Below are 22,048 nucleotides of genomic sequence, written 5' to 3' on the forward strand. Positions count from 1 at the left end.
TCATTAGCTGCAAGATTTTTCTCCTGGGATGTCCTTCGCTCTCAGAGTTTTCTGCATGCATCTCCAAAGTCAAAGTAAGATATCTGAGCTTCTGGAACTTGTTCCCTGACTGCTGGGTCACAGAATGGCCCATTGGACAGAGCCTTTCAAAGCCTACAATCAAATAATCATGGGATTCAGGAACACAAATTCAGGAAAATTCATAAAATTCACAAAAACCTGTTCAGATGAAATGTTTTTCCATCCTTTTTTGGGGAGGGAATCCTCATTTTAAAAATTCTGAAGATAAGTAGGACAGAGAAAATTCTTATTTTACAAATAAAGAAAACTCATCTCTAAAACTTCAATTAGCTCTTGGGGTAAAATGGTCCTAGGAATCCTGCTTTCATGAATATTTAAATGAATCATGGATCTGAAATTATCTTGTAGGGGGCTTGGCTCACATTACTGCATGTTCAGGCTTCCATGATCTCATATAAAGATAAATGAGAATAAAAATAATTCAATTGGCTCTGAGCTCAAATCATCTCTGATTAGATTGTTTGTGATTTTCTCTCTCAATGACAGTGTGAAAGTTTTAATAGAGGAAGGATTTGGAAGCACATCAATATGGTTTCATATCCTGGATGTATAAATACTGCTTTGTGGTTTGGGTAAATTTCACCCTATTTGAGCCTGTATTCCATCTGCAGTAAATATGATATCATGACATTTACTTCCATGGGTTGTTTGGGGGAGACAAGAGATGATGTATGTAAAATGTTGGCATATTGAGAAATTCAATTTCCTCTCCTTTCCCCTATTGCATAAATTATTACATAAGAATAAAGAGTATTTGTTTTTTATTGCATATTTGACATCTCTCAATAACTGGCCTAAACATGTTTTACATTTTCACAGTCCAATATGATAGCTACGAGCTACATGCTGGTTATTGAGCACTTGAAGTGTAACTAGTCAAATTAAGATGAGCAGTATGTGTGTAATATTGGATTTTGAGACTCGGAATGAAAAAAGGAGAGTAAAATATCGTATTAAAATTTTTAATATTGATTACATGTAGAAATGATAATAATTTTGAATGTATATATATATATATATGGTGATAAAGTTATCTTTTGAAATGTTGTTGTTAGATAATTTAAAATGATTTATGTCATTTTAATGTGGTTTGCATTATATTTCTGTTGGACTATGCGGATCTGGACACTACATCCATGGTTGAGGGGGATGGGCATGTTTGAAAATCTGCAAGTGTTAGCACTGCCTTCCATAGTCCTTGTTGTAGAGTCCTCTCTTAGCAAACCCCTGGTGACCCCATCTCTCAGGAGCAATAGTCTCTTTTCACCTCTAACACTCCCTACCATCCTTGTAGTGGAATCTCTCTTCCTCCATCCCACATCTATCTGCTAAGTCTCATGCGTGAAAGGAAAATCACTTTCCAAACATTTCCTTTGCATGTCTCATGATATGTCAAACTGAACTTGTACTCATCAATTTTTACTCCCCCTATGGGGTCCTCATTGCACTCTGCTCTTCTTTCATCTGACTGCATACCACCCACTCACTTTTACAGTTATGCACTTGCTCTTTTCATTATTTATTTTAAAGTACATCCCATGCATCAGACACTGAAACAAGCATTTGGAATATAGAGTTAGACATGATAAAATGGGGTTCCCATACTTATGAAACATACAACCTATGGGAGCAATAGACAAACAAGGACACTGCAATAATTGTTCATTAAATCCTTTGAGAGCCAACATTTTAACTGTACTCTTGCAGTCAATGACTATGTGTGGAAGTTGGTAATAGGAGAGACAAATTTTGATTCATGATAGGTCAGGGAGAAGATCTTGACAACTCAAGGTCCTGGAATTTAGAACAGTGATGGGAGTAATTGTGATCTAAAGCAGCTGGCTCTACCCTTACCCCTTGGTCTGGAAGCCACAATTACTGGCGGCAAGGGATAGAGTGATCCAGCTGGAAGTGAAGATTATCAGCTACATGCAAATAGGGTGCCCCTGCACCCAATTCCATACAGAAACCACCCTAGGTCATTCCTCATTCCCAAGTTAGGTCCTTTCTTGGTGCATTCTAAGAAATGCAAATTTTGGCCTGAAGCCATTTTTTTTTGGCTTGAATTCAAAGCCCTGCTACTGGGTATGCATGGCCTTGGGCAACTTCCTCATCTGTGGACTGGATGAGAAAAATATTAAAGGAAATAACATGCTCACACCCCTCCCCCAAAATTATTTTAGGATGTAGTCCTGGAAAGAGGATAGGCCAGATTTTTAAGGCAGGCCTTAATATCAAATACTCTGTCTCTTTGTCCCTAGTATAATCCTTGATTCTTGATTCTTATAGTTTTCAAACTGTGCATGCTGCATCTTGGGAGGGGGCATTGAAAAATATGCTACAGGGAGCCCATTTTGATTTGAACATTGCACAAAAGTTCAAAATATGCACAGAAATTTCATGGTATACTTTCAGAAGCACTCTTTTATTGCACAAACACTGCAAAGATCAGGCATACACAATTACTAGCACAGCTAGTGAGTGAAAATTCCAAAAAAAAAAAAAAAACTCCGCCCCAAAACCCCTCAGGGCAAGGGTAAAATGATAGTAAGTCAAGTTTCGAAATTTAAAATTGTGATGTATGTAGAAGGTGACGTTGTTGCTGTTTATATTACAATTTTCTTTGCTGCCTCCCTCCTGTCCACCTTTACTTCCTACAAGTAGTTTGAAGCCTACACTCATTTTGCTCACAAATCACTGGTTTTATCTGCAAAAAGGTAGAGTATACTCAATTTGCTTTTAGAGCATTTCCTATTTATTTACTCTGTTCATGAGTCATCAAGGGTATATTCATTTCAACTAGTGCAAAATTGTTTCTGGCAACATAATTTATATAGAGAGAGCTGTGTACAAATTTGGACAAGTGGGAAAGCAGTGATTTTTTTTTTAAAGGACCAGCAAGGGTGGAGCTTGAAATATTACTTACACTGGCATCAAGTCAACTGTCAATTACCTCCAAGACACATGAGTCTTTCTTTTCCTCTGACTTCCTCAAAAGGAATTACCTTAATTCTCACCAGGACGTAAGAAACTGTTTTTGCTTTTATTCTGTGGTAAACATTTCTGACTGGATACAGAAACACTTTGTCAATCAAGCATGAGTAGAAAGAGGGCAGAACTGTGTACCTATAGAAATTTTTGAGTTAAATGAAACTTATCACATAAAATGACAATTTTAATCATTCTAACCATTTTGAGGAACAGACTTAATTCTAATATGAATCCAGATCCAACTCTGTGTTACTTAATCTACTTAAGCTTAGTTTGCCCAACTGAAAAGAGGGTTGATAAGACTTATTTTAAGTATCTTTCAGTTCAATATAAAACCACTGTGTTAAGGCAAAACAAGTAGGCTCTGAGTCAGTGCTTAGGAGTTTTTCCTAAAATGAGCTGCCTTGAATGCAAGATTTGGCTTAATGGAAGGCTCAGAGGCATTTTCCCCCATCCGGGCCAGAGTACATAGTCACTAAATCCTAGAATGTCATAGAAAAACAGACATCCTGTTTAACTCCTAATATTAAAGATGAGAACACTGAGAGTCAGAGATAGAATATGACTCAGTCAAGATCAAACAGGAAGCCTTGTCAAGTCAGAGCTAAAACCCAGTCTTGGCAGTCCTGTACTGTTACCTTGGTTCATCCATCCATCTATCCATCCATCCACTCAACAAATGCTATTGAAGACCTACTATGTGCCAGGTACTCTGCTAGGTGTTGCACTGCAGTGGCTCATAGAACAAAGCACCTGCCCTCCTGGAGTTTGGGCAAGGGGAGGCAAGACCAACTGCCATCATCACCACTGCATTTTCCACCAGTCTGGGATTTACAGTCCTTGACTCTTGAACAGTGCCATCTGACCTTTCTTGTCCACTCTTTCTCTTTTTCTTCACTTTTATCTCTTCTGCATCCTTCCCTTTATTTCATCATAGCCTTATCCTTCCAAGACTAATCAGGCTTGCTGAATTCCTGTTGCTTCCCAGCAGTAAATGTTTAGACTTCTTCTAAGAACATTCCCATTCATGATTTTACAGAGCACCTCTTCATTTATAAAGGCACAATCCTCCTGTGTGGTGGTTTTTTAATGGGATGCCAACGATTGGCTAAAGAGTTTTTTAAGGTAAGAAAAACTGTTGGAACTTCCTAAATAAAAATAAACCTTTCCTTATAAAAAATTAAAATCTTAATTTTAGCATATATATTACAATGTCATATTACATATTAGTATATATGTAATATTTACATTGTTAGCATATTTACGAATCTATTTGTGCACAAACATTTTTTACTAATATGACTGCACAAAAAAACGTGGTAACCATTGTCTTAGGAGCATGAGAATCCCATCATGCTCCATGAACATCCTGTACCTTGCAATGACTCATCATAAGTTTTTGCATCAGGTGGTTCCATTTGGACTTCGTAAATATGGAAAGGTGTCCCAAGTCATGTTGCAGATATGAACTTTGACACTAGAAGAGATGAAATTGTTGTTAAAGAAGTTGAGGAGTCAAGAGGAAATTAATAAATGAGCTCACTCATAGATTCAAAGCCCATAGGAGAAGAATGGTGGGGGATCTTATCTGGCTCCAAGCCAAGTTCACTTTCTATTTCTTACACATTGTGTTCTTTCCCACTAGTGTGCCTTTGTGCATGGGGTTCTGTCAGTATAGAACATTTTCCTTGTCACTGTCAAAATCTTCCAGTGAAGATTAGAAAGGGTATGGCCTTTGGAGTCAGGAAGATTTGGATTCTAAATCATTCTTCACCATGTATGTGTTGCACAGATCTTGGCAAATTACTCAGTAGCTCCAAACCTCAGCTCTTCACCTGCTAAGTAGGGATAATAACATTTTACTCATGGACTGTTGGGCAACTTAAATACCTACAAAGTGCTTGGCTTATGCTAAGTACCAAACAAATGTTTCCTTTCCAGTTTCCAAAAGAATTGCTTTTCAAGGAATAAAGCAAATTGACTTTACAAAAAAAAATTAACATACATCCTGGAATTAACATTGACATTAATTTTCCATAAAACCTTCTGCACTTATTCCAATAAGAATTAAATGCCTCTTTCTGCTTCAACAGCACGTTTGTTCCTGTCCTTGGCATTAATGTCATTCTGTCATGTTGTATGTTTACAAGTTTGAACGTGAATCTCTCCCACTGAAAGACTCTTTACCCAAGAGCAGGAACCAGGTGCGTTTTCCTTCATGTCCTCAATGCAGTGTTGCACTCACAGAAAGCCATGTTCAGAGATTCACACATCATTCAACAAAGATTGATCAGATGTTCTGCTATGTCCCAGTAGTTGATTGGCATTTATGGTGGAATCCACACATTCTTTTTTTTTAAATGTTATTTAATTTCTAGTTAGCTAACATGCAATGTAATATTAGCTCCAGGTGTACAATATAGTGATTCAACATTTCCATACAACCCCTGGTGCTCATCATGACAAGTGCACTCCTTGTGCACTCACGTATTTCACCCTTCCCCCGCCCCCTCCCCTCTGGTAGCCATCAGTTCATTCTTTATAGTTAAGAGTTTGTTTCTTGGTTTGACTCTCTCTCTCTCTTTGTTGATTGAAAGATGAGTACAAGATAAAGGTGAGTGTTACATGGCTGGGAAATGACTTCAGTTACTGAACTGGTATGGGTACAATTGGGCAAAGACTAGCATCTGTCATGAATTAAATACTTCCTATGTGTCAGTCACTGTGCTAGGTGTTTTCACGTTAACTTGGTTAGTAGAGAATATTTCCATAAAAATTATCCTTATTTTACAGACAAGAGACTGGGGTCTGGCAAGGTGTGGAACTTGCTGGTGTCAGACACTGATGAGCAGCTTGCTAGGAGGTGTCAGACAGCAGCTGGTGCAGGTCTAAAGGGAGAAGGAAACAATTCTGAATCGTCCCCTAAAGCCACTGCTTGGTTTTAGGGTATGTGCTTACCTGGGAAATTGTGAGAAGGCAGGAGATGAATATTGTCACAGGCCAGCCACTGCCAAAATGCCACACTATTAGCCAAGCCAGAGTTTCTAAAATCAAGATCTGGACGAAGTGAAGGAAGAAGAACGTTGGGTTGGCCTTGAACATGTTCATGGCCTCTAATGTTCTCCGCAATTCTCGGAAATCTTCCACCAACTGGGACTGAGAAATAAATGTTCAAGGAAGGAATTAGTTCCCTCAGGGAACACAAATGAACACAATAATCCATTATATTACCTTATTAGTACCTTAATTTTATGAATACAAATTTAATTATATTAATAAATTTAATTGGGCAAAATTAAAAACATAAAACTATGAACAAACAAAACTTTTTTGAAAAGTTATGATAACATTTTTTTCCCCTGGAGAATAGAAAGAGGAGTAGTAGTTTGTAAACTGTCCTCAAACTATTTTGGAGCTCAGAATTTGTGGGGGTTTTTTTGGCAGGGGGGCTGTGAAGATGGTTATTGTGTCTAACTGTTGCCTTTCAAACCATCAGTATTGCTTCGGGTATTGATTGATTGATCTCCAATAATGCTTTGGAGAACTGTGTTGTCTATATGGATCTGTGTTACTGTAGTTAGTGGTACAGTTTACACAGAATTTTCTACATCATCAGCAGTTCAGTATGTGCAAAGGACCCTTTCATTAAAATGATGAACACAGAAAAATGCGGGGGCATTGAGGAGGGCACTTGTTGGGATGAGCACTGGGTGTTGTATGGAAGCCAACTTGACAATAAATTATATTTAAAAAAATAAAATAAAAGTGGACAAAAAAATGCTGTTCACTTGGATTAGCTCAAAGGATGACTTTCTTGTGAGCTGATTGATGGATCCTTAGAAACAGGGCAGGATCTCTGGTGGCATTAGTGTGTGTCTGCTGATATGTGTTGTGGGGGGTGGGGGTTTCCTGGTTCTGTGTTTATGTAACATGCATATGTGCATGTGGGTGCATGAGCAAGGCTAGTATTGGTTTATAAGCTTGCCAGTCAGACTGTAGAGTCAGTGCAAGGGCTGGAAAGAAATAACTCTTTGCTTAATGACCAATGAATGGGTTTGAAACCAGGACAGGTGACATAATGACCAGAGCATAAGAAAGAGAGCAGGATCGTTCAGATACATGAAAGGAGAGAATTTATATATATATATATATATATATATATATATATATATATATATGAACATAATTCTAGAAGCAAATTCTATGAACATAATTCTAGAAGCAAAAAAAAAATTCACTGATTCAACTTTTAAAAGATCTGTGTCCTGGGTTCATCTCTCAAGCCTCCATCAACTTTGGAATTTTGGTGACCATGGATAACTTTAAGAGGCATCTCTAGAGTGCTTGCCAACCTGGTCATATTTTCCAACTCATCTAGTGTACAGAGTAAGGGGTCAGCAAGCCCAGATGAGCACTGGTCTGAAATCATCAGCAAGTAGGTGATAGAGGCAGGAATTCAACTTATGCTTTCTGACACAAGTGTTGTGCTCATATTAATTGTCTGTAGACATATATCTGAGTATATATGTATTATTTTGCACACATACATAGTATCTACATAGATGCACTAAAGAAAACTTTCGGCAGACCTTTACCCCCCAGAAACCAATACTCTTTTAGATAATGAATGGTTGTCTTATAGTTATCAACCATTAGTGGATTTTCTTTTCCTTCAAGAAAATTTTAGCAGAAACAATTAAGCTTTGCATCAATTTCTTTTTTTTACCCTAGAGTCTCCTGCCCTAAATGATGGTGACATATCTGGAGGTTTGTCAATTGCTGGTGCCACGAGTGAGTTCATGATGATAGTATCTAAAATTTGTTGAGCATTTACTACATTCCAGACACTGTTCTAAGCACTTGAAGCGCTTTTAACTCTTTCCATAATTCTCCAATATCTTCTAGGAAGTTGGTGCAACTGTCGTCGCTCTTTTACAGAGAGAGAAATTGAGCCATGGAGAGGTTTGGGAAGTGGCCTGAACCCATACAACCTGTGGCAGAGTTGGGCTGTGAATCTAAGCTGTGCAGCCTCAGAGCCCTCACTGCCAAATACAGGACTGGGTTTCCTGACACACAGCTGTGTGGGATGCATGTGGGCCTGAGGGGTGAGCCTAAGTGTTTGTCTGAGGTCTACACAAGATGAGTTATGCGTCTTCAGAATCTGCCTGTTCCTCAGTGAGTTTGTTTCCTCATTTCCTGAAGCAGAAGTATAATGCTAATTCTATTCTCCTCACAGTGATATATGGGTCAATATTGGGTACAAATTATTTCAGAAGAATTACACAGAATGTAAGCAGCTTTAACAAAACAGATTGCAAAAAAAAAAAAAAATGAAATGCTCGATATTAGTCAAAATCCTTTTAAGCCTTATGTAAAATCATCCTAGTGAATGTCTAATCTTATAAAGACCCTGTCCTTTGGAAGATGGTATTTCAGGTGACCAAAGTAGTAGGGAAAGAAAGAGTGGCACCCTTCCTTGGGGTCAGAAAGAAGTGACTTGGAATCCTGGTTCCTTGATACACCACTATGGGGCTTTCAGAAAGTAACTTATTTTCCCTGGACTATAATTTCACCAAATGTAAAAAGGGCTGCTGTTAGGATATATTCACAACTTTCATTTGGTAGCTATTTAGGGAGTCCCTACTACATGTCTGATCCTGTGCAGGTGGGTTCTTGAGGACACAGAGATAAGCAAAATATACATACATATCTACTGCTTTCATCAAACTTACTTTAGCAGTGAATATAGGCACAGACATCAAGCAATTGTAAGCAGTCACTGGACAAAAGTTGTATCTGGTAGTTGCCTGACATAAAGGAGGTACTTAGAGACACAGAACTTCTGGGGTACTGTAGGACCAAACAATTCATTCCTTTCTTACACAGAGGCTTAAGAGTTCTGAATGTCTAAGGAGGATGACATTGTTTTGTAATATGTAGAAACTACTCATTTATGCTATTACAGGCTCACCTAGGCATAATGGTCAGTTTCTCACAAAAAAGGACCAATTCTTGGATATGTCAGGAATTGCTCAACTGGCCTTTGTCCCCATCCCTCCATATGTTCAAGGGTCCTGAGACCCCACTCACACTTTTGTTTCTCTCCTGGCTGGGCTCTTCTGGGGCAAGCTCTCCAATGAGCAGTGGCTTAAGGTACAATTTTACAATGTCAAGGTCCAGGTGCATGGCTCTGAAGACATCCTGTAAATCACAGAGAATTGATAGAGGCTTAGGAGACACATGCTTATCTACAGAATAGTCCCCTTCCTTACCTCATCCTGTGCCCATCTTGGGAATCAGCAGACTCTATTACAGAGGATTTCTTCTAACCCCAGGTTGATGCTTCAAGTTGAACAATCAAAATTACCCTTGGAGATACTCTATGAAAGCTTCATGCTGGAGATCCACCTGCCTGAGGCACTGCTTCATTAGGCAAGCCCAACACAGCCAGGATATTCCTGAGCATTGGGAGAGATCACTGTTTACTTTACTGAGCACCAGAAGAATTAGTTTCCTTGAGTTAGCAAGCCATGATGAATCTTCAAAGCCCAACATCAGGGTGGTAAAAGTTGCTCACATAGAAGCACGCAGCAACCATGACTAGCTGTGAAAAGCACATCTCCCATCAAATATCCCTCTTGGTTCCTGGCCAAAGCCAAGAGGAATGAAACATTTGAATTAAGTTCTTAAAAAAAAAACTGGTTAAAGTTGACATTGATAGTGTAGGATTAATTCACAGGAGAGAAAGGGAGCACAGCCCCTGAGGTCTGAGCTGTCTAAAGTACACGCTCTTCACAAGTTTTTCACTGGAGGGGTCTCATCATTCTTTCTAAAAAGTACTAGGCCAATCTCTGCAAGGGTTGTGACAGCCAGGAACATAGAGGTGACCAACTGTTTTTCCCCGTCTCAGGTCCATGTTAAGTAGGACCTCAAACAGGCTGTGACAAACAGTGGTGGTTCCTATATCCTGTTTGTATTTGAAAGTAAGAGATATTCTCTTCCTTCACAAAGAATTAAACAGATTTTGGGGAAGGAGAATTCTCCAAGAGGTAGATATTAGACTTTCTGCTATTGCAGCTTTGAGAACAGGAGTGATCAAAAATGAGGAAATATAACTAAGATCATAACTTGAATATGTGGAAGCCACACACATGACTCTAAAGTGCTGTTGTTCCATAGTACTGACTAAGACAGTGGACCCTGGAGTGGTCTTTCTGTACCTAAATTCTGGTTTCTACTTACTAGCTGTGTAATTGTGGACAAGTTTCTTGAACTTGTCTGTGCTTCTGTTTTCTCTAACATAAGGGTAATGGTAATAGCCAACCAATTCATAAAGTGATTGTAGGGATTAAGGAAATCAACATATTAGCCATCTTTCTTGTATATATACTTCAAGTGCTAATAACTTACTACCTACATTCTCTTCAATATAACAACTCAGAGATTTTCTTCCTATACTCCAAAGCCTAATGTGGTATGAACTCTAAATTGTTTTAGTGAATATAATGAACCTTCCATCTTCAAAGTGTAAAGCAACCTTGGATACATCTAAGAACTACATAGAACCCTACTTTTTAAGAGGGTGTTTATATAATGAATAACATTAATTAAAAGGGTGCAGTATCAACTCTTTAGACTTACTTCTCCTAAGGGTCTCTAGATTGAATGATGGAAAAAGGATTTTGTATTTGCTAGAACCAGGCCAGTCTCTACTGCTCATTCTGTTTCTGCATACTTCCTCTGACCCACCCTGGGAAATTCTGCACTATATAATTTCAAAAGTTTTTCTTAACTATCACATTCTGTGGGTCTAAAACTTAGTTTCCCAAACCAGGAAGAGAGCCTTTCTGTGATTAAGAAAGGAATTAAAGTATTTCAGAATGATCCATAGTGGCAAATCATATTCTACTTGTTTAAAAGCAGATTAGGATGGAAAACATTCTCATGGATCAAGTTAAGAGTGTAGAAGAAAGGTAAACCATTGAAATTTTGTTTTACTCTGAGCAGTCATACAGAGTCCTGGAACAGTATGCTGATGATAATGTTCTTCTGGGTTCATCATTTTTTCTGATTCCCAGCAAGATTTGCAGGCAATGCTGTAATCACATAGCCTAAAGACCAACAGAATTTTCCAGCATGGTAGGCATTGCCCTGCTATGTGGACCTCTTTTCATTGTACTGATGAGCAGCATAACAAAGGAGTTTGGGTAGTCTTAGATATTTGATGTAAAAGCATTTCCTAATAGAGTCTGGATATTGTGGAAGTCGTGAAATCCTTTTTTTTTTTTTTTTTTGAAAGACTTGTAAAAACAGGCTATGTTATCAACACTCTTGGGCAAGTATATTCCTGCTGAAGGAAGGAGAGTGGGTAAACTGAAAGGAAGAGGGGATAGTTCTAACATCTGTTGTGTATATCCTGTGTACAAGAGACTCTATGGGCCAATTCATAACCATCACCTTGGATCTATGAGATTCCATTGCTTCTTCTGTAAAGATAAAAATACCAAGTCTCAGAGGAGAGAACGTCTCGTCCAAAATGCCACAATAATTAGGTAGATAGTAAGCTAGGATTTGAACTAAAGGCTATGTGATTTTACAGCCATGAAGCTGTAAAGGTTTATTCCAGTCATAACATGTATAATTGCTTTTCTGAAAGGCCTCTTAAGAGAGAAGTGATGCCAGATTGGGATGATGCTAAAATCAGCATGTATCTGCTGGGCAGATAGTAATATCTTCCCACATTAGGTTTTAATCCCCTCACATTGCCTCTGGCTCCAACCTACCTCTCCAGGCTCACCTTTCACCATTACCTTTCATGAACCATCTTGTTTACCAGACCTGACCTCTCTCCATTCAATAAATATTCCATGCCTGTCTATTGTTCTCAAACTTTGAACATACTGTTTCCTTTGTCTTGACTGACTTCCTCCATTTTCTTTCTATAAAAATTCCTTTTCATCCTTTAAGATTCAGATTACAAATTGTCTCCCCTAACTCAGTAAAGTTATTTATGATTTCTCTGGGCTCCTCTAGCTTCTATAACTTTTCAAATTATATTTTAATGAAGCTGTGTACTTGCCCCTTCTCAGGTGGTCTTTTTGTGTTTCTTTTAAAATTTAGTATAATTGACATATAACATTACCTTGGCTTCAGGTGTACAACAGAATGATTTGATATTCATGTGCATTGCAAAATAATCACCACAATGAGTCTGGTTAACATCTGTCACCTTACATAATCCCCAATTTTTTTTTCACTTGTGATAACTTTTAAAATTTAATCTCTCAGCAATTTTCAAATATGTAATACAGTATTACTAACCATAGTCATCATGCTGTACATTATATCCCCGTGATTTTTTTAATATAACTGGAAGCTTGTACTTTTGAGCTTCTTCACAGGAGAAACCTCCTGCCTCTGGTAGCCACCAACCTATTTTCTGTATCTATAAGCTTGGTTTTTTGTTTTCTTTTTTAGGTTCCACATATAAATAACATCATATGGCATTTGTCTTTCTCTGTCTAACATATTTCACTTAGCATAATGCTTTATGGGTCCATCCATGTTGGGGCCAATGGCAAGACCTCATTCTTTTTTATGGATGAATTGTATTCCACTGTGTTTGTGTGTATTTGTGTGTGTGTGTGTGTGTGTGTGTGTGTGTGTGTGTGTGTGTGCATGCATAGGTATCACATTTTCTTTATCCATTCATCTGTAGCTTTGTAGCATGTACTGAAATCCAGGTTTGTTCTTTCTCAAGATTGCTAATTGTTGCTTTGGCTGTTTGGGGTCTTTTATGGTTCTGTACACATTTTAGGATTGTTTATTCTATTTCTATGAAAAATACCATTGGAATTCTGACAAGGATTGCATTGAACCTGTAGATTGTTTAGGGTAGTATGGACATTTTAGCAATATTAATTCTTCCAATCCATAAGCATAGAATATCTTTCCATTTATTTATATCTTCCTCAGTTTCTCTCATTTATGTCTTATATTTTCTAGTATGTGGGTCTTTAACCTTCTTGGATAAATTTGTTCCTAGGCATTTAAGAGTTTTTGAAGACTATGGCCATGTGTTATTGATTAAATTATGCCTACTGTCTCACTCTGCCTGGAATATGGCATATTATCAGTGAATGCCTGATGAATACGGGAAAGGAAGAATGAAGAGATGAGTATAAGATTTCTCTAACAAGGAAAAGGCTGGAAGCATTCAAATGTGTTGAGTTCAGAGGACATAGGTCTTAACAACCAGCCTCTCTTCCCTACCCAGCATCTCCCATTTCATCTGGCAGTCTTTTGATTGATTACCTTCTCAACCATAATCTTGCTCCTCAATCTATTCATAAATTTGTACCGACACTCATCCAAAACTGATTATTTCCAAAACAATATCAACACAGGAAAGATGTGACTATTTTGCTGTTACAAATAGCTTAGAAATCCTGCTAACTTTCTGCTGTTATTGAATGGGAGATGGGGAGATGTGCTTTATTGTAGAAGCATGATCCCTACAGGAAGAGAAAAATATGGAAAGTCCTTCTGACTTTCCCTGCCTTTACAAAAGCCTGCCTTTACAACTTAAGTACTGTTGAGAGATTATGCCCTTCACAAAGGCACCCAACCAGGAGGGTGTGTATGGTCTAAAATCCAGCAATCATTCCATTTGGAAAATCTTGTGCTACAACCACCCAAGGAGTGTGCCTTTCCTGTTCACATTAAGGCACAGTGCAGTAGGAGTAAGCTGGTTTATATTGGGCAAATTATATCTCAAACCTTGGTTTTTTTCTAAATATAGATAATAATGGCACCCACTCTGCCCAGTGGGTTTATTAATTCTTCCATTAATTTATTCAGTCACTGTTAAACCTTATTGAGGATCTAGCCTAGTGGCTAAGAGCTTAGGCTTTGGAAATCAGACCAAATAAATAAATCAATAAATGATTGCATTTTTATATTATATTTAGTTCGTCTGGGGTGGGTTGAAATTTCCCAAATTCAGGAAATAAAACACCAATGGTGAATGTTTATACACACACACACACACACACCCACACACACACACACACACACACAGAGTTACAAAACATGATAACTAGATCATGGATTTTGATTTACTCACCTCACAAAAGCTCACCAGAGTAGTCAACACCCAACCACATATGCATTACCACATCTTTGAGTAATTTCTCTTATGCTTACCCGTCTCGGCCTCATGCACTCCAAGGCAAAGGCTAGAACAAGTCCCCTCATATTTTGGGTAGTACATGAATTATGAATAGGTCAGTTTGTAAGGAGAATGCCGTCTTTGCCCTTTATCTGGGAGAAAGCCTTTTTGGAATGGAGAATGTTCACTTAAAGTCACCCAGATTCCCCTTCATCCACAGGAATAAGCAAAGGGTTATTTTTCCACTGCCACTCATTTCATTGTTTGAGAACTTTCATTATTTGAAAGCTCTTCCCTATACCGAGATTTTTTTCTGTGATACTTTCTGCTGAGCTCCAGCCCCAGTTCTCTCTCTCTCTGCTCTCCCTCCCAAACCTGCTCATCCTCCTGGCTTCCCTATTCTGTCATGGATATAGTCACCTAGTTCACTATGTCACATATGCACAAGTCAGACTGTTTCTCCACGATTACTCAACCAGTCACTCATCACATTTTATAAATTATGTCTCTTAGACATCCTTTGCAGCCACCCCTCTTTTCCATTCCTGTGGTCAATGCCTTGTTCAGATCTTCAACATATTCCCTGGGCTTCCTCCAATTTTGGCTGACTCTTCTTCAGTGCAGCTTTCACTTGGCTGCCAGATTGACCTTTCTGAAAGAAAGCATGTCCTCATGACCCATCTTCCCCTATTAGCACCTCAGTACCCCTCTCTCTCTCTACTTCTCCACCTATTTTCTACTTGAATCATTGTCCCAGTGAGAACCAGATAATTTAAGAAATGTTGACAACCTAGAGAAGATACAACTATTATTACTTGTTATTACTTTCCTTCGTTAATACTTAGAAATCCTGGTTGGTTTTGTTGTGCTGATTGGGGGTGAGGAGGGATGCTGACCAGAGAAGTGTCATTATGTGTAGTGGAAAAAGAGGAAGAAGGGGAAGACATGGCTCAGACTTCAACTCCCTTCCTCTCCTTCCCCTTTCTCTTTCTCTACCCCTCCTCTCCCTTCGTCCTCTCCTCCTCATGCTATGAGAGTCACTGACACTAACTGAGCACTTAATACATGCCAATATTGTCCTAAAAAGAAAGCGGCTAAGCTGAGATGCCCATTTTGCCTGGGTGTTTACTCCTGACGTGAACCCTATTTTCACTCCACCTCTGTGCACATCCTCTCTTCTTCTGCCCTAGCCTCACCTCCATTGGCTCCATGCCATCCTTTTGGAATTGCACACAACTCTCCTGTCTTCCACATGGTAGTTCTCCAAATAGCTAGATGGACTTTTCTATATTTCCTCTAAGTTTTTTTTCATCATTTCCCTCTCATATTGTCCTTTGATCCTCACGAGAAAGAACTCAAGTTTCTCAGTGTCCTACTTAGAGTGTGGTGACCGGAGATAAGAAGTGGGTTGACCAGCACACAAGATCTTAACTTGCTTTCTTTGTCCTGGACATGCTGCTCATGTACATGCATCACAAGATTGCGTTTATTCCTTTCATGGTCCTGGAACATACTGTTGCCTTACATGAAACTTGTGGCCAAATATTGCTTCATTTGCATGTCTTGTCCTCAAATGCTTTGTCATCCTCATTTAATAATTGCAAAACAGCCCATCATATGTTATCATATTGATAACTATATAATCAATTCTTCTTGGATTTACAGTTTGTTTCTGGCTTTTCCCCAGCAAACTCTCATCAGATTAGAAGACTGGGCCTACTCTGTGATAATTAGCACTGTGCCATTAGTTTTAAATCGTATAGTTTGAAAAAAATCAGACAACTCAGATGGGAAATAACAGGAGTAGATATACTGATTTTGTTTTATGGAATCTTTTCTTTGGAGAAAACTAGAACCCATCTCAGAAGAACTAAGCAATAATAAAACAAAAGCATTGCCATTTTTTCAGTATCTAATCTGTACCAAACACCATAAGTACTACTGACTTTCACAAGGCTAAGATGAAAGTGTTGTTATTCCCACTTTCTAGATAAAAGAGCTGGGGCTCCAAGAGCTTCAGCAACCTCCTCAAGACATTCTTAGTAAGTAGTTGAGCTCAGATACAAGCCAGGCCTTTTTCATTCCCAACCCTGTATTCTTAATCATTATGCTCGGCCTTTAACAAGGGTTTTAGAATGGATGACTAAATGAATGAGTAAATTAATGATCTTGTGGGAAAGACTATCATTATTACCCTTTTATCAGGAGGGTGGAAACTTGGAGGAGAGTTTCCATGTAAATAAAAGAATGGTTCTCTCTTCTGGGCCAGTGCAGCCATGCGTTGAAGGTCAGCTCACAGAGATTATACTTTCTTTAGTCCACAGTTGCCTTTCAGGGCACAACCTGCAAACACCTCTTAGGTTGTATAGTAAGTCTCTGATTGTAGGTCCTTTATGTCCTGGCCTCCTTCACTAGAGAGAATGATGCTTCTCCACAATGGGCTCCTCTGTTCCCAATCAGATGACACCAAATATAATCAAGATTTCTAAGCTGGTGGTAAACAGGAAATAATAATCACACCTCTGAGGCTATGGATGCCAGTGAGATAAATCATAATAGTTAAAATTTAATGAAACTTTATTAAGTGTTTGGCATTGTGCTAAACACTTTACAAGCATTAGTCCCATTTACCATAAACCAGTTAGATTGGTAAGGTCATTTCCATTTTACAAATGATGAAGCAGAGGCTGCGAGCATTTTAACAACTTTCCCACGTTCATATATCCAGGTGCCAAGCTCAGGCTCCCTGAATTCTGAGTAGCTATGGGGTATTATATTTGTCAGAACTCTTCTGGAGCCTCCCATTCTTCTTGAACCATCTTCCTTTGCGAGAATCTTTTCTCCAAACATTTTTGGATTTACTTACATGAAGTCTAGGGTACATGGCTGCCCACGCTCAGGATTTTCATTCTTAAGATATGAATCCCAAGGTGGCATGGGTATTTTATCCTAAAGTCCTGATAGTTTTATTTTATTAATTAATTCCACCTTGTTGGCTAGAATTGGATGTGGAATCATGTTTTTTCCCTAACTTCTTAGAGATAAACATCATCAGAAAATTAAAGATTCATCAGCTCAGCTGTCTCAAGCTGAGTGAGTTTATCAGTTATTTCCAAGGTGGTTGAAGGCCTGCATCTTTGCCAACACATCATCTGAGCTGATCCTGTGACTTGGGTTAGAAAAGCACTATCCATAATTGTAGGTTTGTGTTATTGTTATTAACATTTTGATGCCTATCATGTGAATTGCTGTCTTCCTTTTACACACCCCATTTATAAGAGTCTGAGAAATTTCTAGATGGGCACAGGCGTGATTTTTCCCAAATTTGACTCATGCATTTGTAACTTTCTTCTTAAAAGACAGTGACAGATGGTAGCCACACTTGTGGTGAGCATAGCCTAGTGTATCGAGTTGTTGAATCACTATATTGTACACTTGAACTAATGAAATGTTGTGTGTCAACTATACTAAACCAGGAAGCAAACAGTGACTCCAATTCAAAACACAACACCAAGAGAAAACAAGATCCAAAATACACAAACAGTATCCACTGTCAGCATCTGAGCCCATCCCAAAATAGGAGCTAGTCCTTGAGGCTTATTTGGTTTCAGGTTCTTGCAGGATAGGAATCCTGAAAAATTGGTTTGGGAGGAGATGAGCAATTGTGGAGTTTGAGCACGTACTCAAAATGCTTTGGGAATGAGAGCCAAGTCCCAGCCACCCACCAGTCGGAAGGGAGAAGGCAGAGCTTTGAGTTCCTTACCGTGGCATCTTCCCCAGCATAGTGGTTGAGGACTCGGCTCCCCCCTGGATGCTTGTTGGCCCAGCCAGTAACATCGTAGACCTTGCGATTGATCACCAGCCACTGATCAGCCTTCTGATTGTGTTTCTGGATCTCCTGCCAGCTGTACATGTTGAGACTTTTTCTGGGCACACCACACGTTTCATTTGCCTCCTGCTTTACAGAGATCTCACCTCTCCCATTTGCTACTGGTTTCCCATTCGCTTGATACTTCTCACCCAGGTATGGCTGACCCTCTCCTACAAGGTTCCCATTACCTGCATGCTTGTCTTCAAGCTTCGTCGTCATTGTACCCCTCTGATTTCCGGGTTGGCTCCTGAAATTTCTAATATTTGCCTCTGATTAGACCATAAAATGACACTTTTCCTTCCTTCTTCTTCTACTGCAGTGTGATGCCTGCACAGAAAACTTTTTAACCTAGTTATCTCTTCACCATCCTGACAGTGAGCTCATCCCCAGCCTCACACTTCTCTGACTGTCCTGATTTTCTCTGCCCTGCTAGAGTCTTGGTCACCTTCCTTCTCTCTGCGGGCTGATGTCTTAGCAGCATCCTCTTTCATCATTAAATGTCCCCTGGCAAAGAGTTTGGACCAATCACAGTTGGTCTGAAAGTTGTGGCCCGCCCCAGGGCCGCTGGGCAAGACTCAAGTCACAGGGCTGTCCTACACTGCCACTCCATGGAGTTGGGTTCCCCAGCTCTCTGGTGTGCCTGTGGATAGAGACATTTAGGTTTGTTAATTCCATGTGTGAACAAAAGCTATCAAAATCTCCAGGATGACACGAATGCTTGGGGGACTCGGGAGATATTCTGTATGACAGCTGTTATTTCTCTCTAGGGTTTTCATTTTTTTAAGCAATATTTTTTGAAAGTAAGGTTTAAATGTATCAAAAACAACAATGAGTGGGAAACTAGTTTTTCTCTTTATTCCTTGAAAGCCGTCTAAATCTGTCACACGTCTAAAGGTAATAGCAACAGATGTTTGCCAGATTGCATGATGATTTATGAAGCCGTTGTCACACCTGATTTAATCTGATAAAGCCGTTGCTTTATCTGATTTAATCTTCACATCAGTCTTTTGAGGGAGGTACTATTAGTAGTACCTGGTAGAAAACTAGTCTCGTTTTCCAGGTGAGGTAACATGGGCTGAAGGCCTCAGGTAATATGTCAGAATCACTTTGGTAACAAGTGAATTGGTGCATGGATCCAGACTTCCTGATTCCAGATATCTGACTTTTCCCCCTTGCATTCTCCAAGCCTAGGGTCTAGACATATATAACAATAACTTGACTCAGTGGTTTAGAAATGAGTCAGAGGAGAGATTTTGGGGTAGTGTAGTGGATGTTGTGGGGAGGGTGTTAATTTAAAAACAAAGCAGCAGCATGAAATAATAGAAAATGTCCATTTTCATACTTGGAAATCAGTCCTAAGTAAATCATCAGTAATTCGGCCCCAGATTTATATACTAAGGGTTTTGTTCTTGTACTTTTTATAATGGTTAAAATCAGAGATGGCCTAAATGACCAGCAATAAGGAAGAAGGCTGATAAACTATGTACATATTGATATTATAGATATATTAAAAGTTAGTTTTTATAGAATTTTTAATTGCATGGACTCATGTTTACAATATAAAAAGTGAAAAAAATAGCAAAATTCTGTTCACTGAATAGTATGTGATTGGAAATAAAAATGTCAAAGTGTTGGCATTAGCTTAGATTATAGTGATATTGAAACACTTTTTCATTTTTATTTTTAATACTTTTTCCCAGATTTTCTACAAATAAATACATGTTACTTTATAGTTCAGAGAAAGCAGATTTTTGTTTAAAAAAATAAGGACCCTATAAAAAAATAAAGAACATGAAATTTGGAACTAGATGAACCTGTGGTCATATTTCTGTCTATCATGTATTAGCTATAGAGCGTCATGCAAATCACCTTACTTCTCTGGGCTTTAGTTTTCCCATCTGTAAAATGAAAGAAGCAGTATTCTCAGGATTTCATTAAGTTAACATAAACACTGTGATATTTACAGAAACCCTCAGTAGTTTCCATGATTTCTGTGTGGAAGTTTCATATACCTGACATATAGACATTTCATATTTGTAGGTTATACACATACATTCAGGTTACCTGCAGAATTTCAATAAAATTGAAGTTTGAAGACAATATTCTGATTGTAAATTTATCTAGGGCAGGTATGGGGCTTGTCCGGGGGGTTGTCTGGCCCTTTATGTAAGCTTGAGAAATGTCCTTTTGCTATATTACACAATGCAAATACACTGGTGGGAAGTGTGTGTGTGTGTGTGTGTGTGTGTGTGTGTGTGTGTGTGTGTTGGGGGAGATAACCAAAGAATTTCACATCCTCCCATTGGTGTTGGCATTGAAAACACTCAGTGCACAGCAGGGCCTCTGTAATCATTCATTTCCTGTCTGTACTTGCTTGGATATCAAGTCGACTATAAAGATAGCTACTCATTCCTTTAAAGCTTTTGTGCTTGTTTGTTTTGGAGTGTGGGAGACTTTATAATACTAGAAACAAGAAACTGGATCCAGAAATATCTAAGCTGAGTATTGTTACACAAGATTCTTACTGTCTCTGTGCATCAGGTTTTTTATTCTACAAAATGGGGTGAACAAATGTGTACTTATGAATTTGTAAAGAGGATTAAATTATATTATATATTGGAAGAAGCTAGTTTAGTGCCTAATACCTGGAAATGTTTAATAGATGAAGCTGCTGTTATTATTTTTATTGTACATGTTTTATTCTTGCTTTGGAATGTAGTTACCTGTGTCTGGCCCTCACTTCATTTTATTTGTTTTTTATTTAAAAAAAAAATTTTTTTTTCAACGTTTTTAATTTATTTTTGGGACAGAGAGAGACAGAGCATGAACGGGGGAGGGGCAGAGAGAGAGGGAGACACAGAATCGGAAACAGGCTCCAGGCTCTGAGCCATCAGCCCAGAGCCTGACGCGGGGCTCGAACTCACGGACGGCGAGATCGTGACCTGGCTGAAGATGGACGCTTAACCGACTGTGCCACCCAGGCGCCCCATTTGTTTTTTAAAAAATGTTTTCATTAAAAAGGACATCATTACTAAGGCCCAGGAGAAAAGACTGGGGGTGTTTGAGACTGGGGAAAGTGAGTCTTTCTTGATTCTTCCCTTTTCACCTCCAAAACAAAGGGTACGACATCCGGGACTTTCTAGGCTAGGAGTTCTGGTCTACCTTCTTTCAGAAGGGACTGGTTCCCAGTGGACTCCATTTTTGTTTTACTCAATTCTGTGGAAGAAAGCGGGGGGAGAAGGAGAGCAGCAAAGAGAGAGCAGGAAATGAGACAAAAAATAAAGGGAGTAGATAAGAAAGAAGGAAGTGGTATGGAGTTGAGAAAGAAAGTACATCTGACATCAGTGACCAAGTCCCAGCTTGGTCCCCAACTACTGCAAGTCTTGCTCATTCACTGGGACTGTTTCCTCATCTATAACATGAGATGTTGAAATTGATGGACTCTGGCAACCCTTCAAGTTTTTCAGTCTATGGAAAGGGAGAGAAACTGTCCTTACTTCATTTCACAGGGAAGTGTAACAATTGCTTTCTGAGCAGTTTGTGCGTAAACAGCTCTAGGACTATTGCTGGCCAACTGGCATGCACATGTCCTCGTCAGAGGGATCTCTTGTGGGTCAGGGGACAGTTTAGAATGATTTCTTATGCTGGCCTTGTCACAGATGGAGAGCACAGGAGCCTTTGCTAGTTGGGACCGGAATCTCTTTGAATAAAGTAATTGGCATGGCTTTGCTCCTGCTTTATGTGCAAGGTGTTTGTAAGGCTCAGAAAGTATTGGTAATGGAGGTTTTTCCCAACAAAAGCCCTCAGCACACTCAGTTCTCAGCACACACTCCTTTTCAGAATGGATGCAAGTCTGTCAAAATATGGGTGTATGTGACTGTGTCCAAATCTTCCCCAAAGTTGGAGGGGCTTGTCCCAGACTCATAGAGAGCAGA

General features: G+C 39.0%; 1 protein-coding gene across 1 annotated transcript in view; it reads right to left on the reverse strand.

Annotated features, from left to right (window-relative positions):
- Positions 1–18,595, reverse strand: part of LOC121043422 (fatty acid desaturase 2-like protein FADS2B) — a 40,055-nt gene extending 21,460 nt beyond the window's left edge. Inside the window, exons 1-4 of the mRNA XM_040495139.1 lie at positions 18,006–18,595; positions 9,163–9,273; positions 6,031–6,228; positions 4,448–4,549 (exon numbers count right to left, since the gene is read on the reverse strand). Coding sequence (XP_040351073.1) covers positions 4,448–4,549; positions 6,031–6,228; positions 9,163–9,273; positions 18,006–18,332 — 738 coding nt within the window. The 5' untranslated portion in view covers positions 18,333–18,595. The remainder of the gene's footprint in view (positions 1–4,447; positions 4,550–6,030; positions 6,229–9,162; positions 9,274–18,005) is intronic.
- Between the last annotated feature and the right edge of the window lie 3,453 nt (positions 18,596–22,048).

This window comes from Herpailurus yagouaroundi, unplaced genomic scaffold, assembly GCF_014898765.1.
Source record: "Herpailurus yagouaroundi ecotype Mexico unplaced genomic scaffold, PumYag 187, whole genome shotgun sequence".
NCBI classification, from domain to species: Eukaryota; Metazoa; Chordata; class Mammalia; order Carnivora; family Felidae; genus Herpailurus; species Herpailurus yagouaroundi.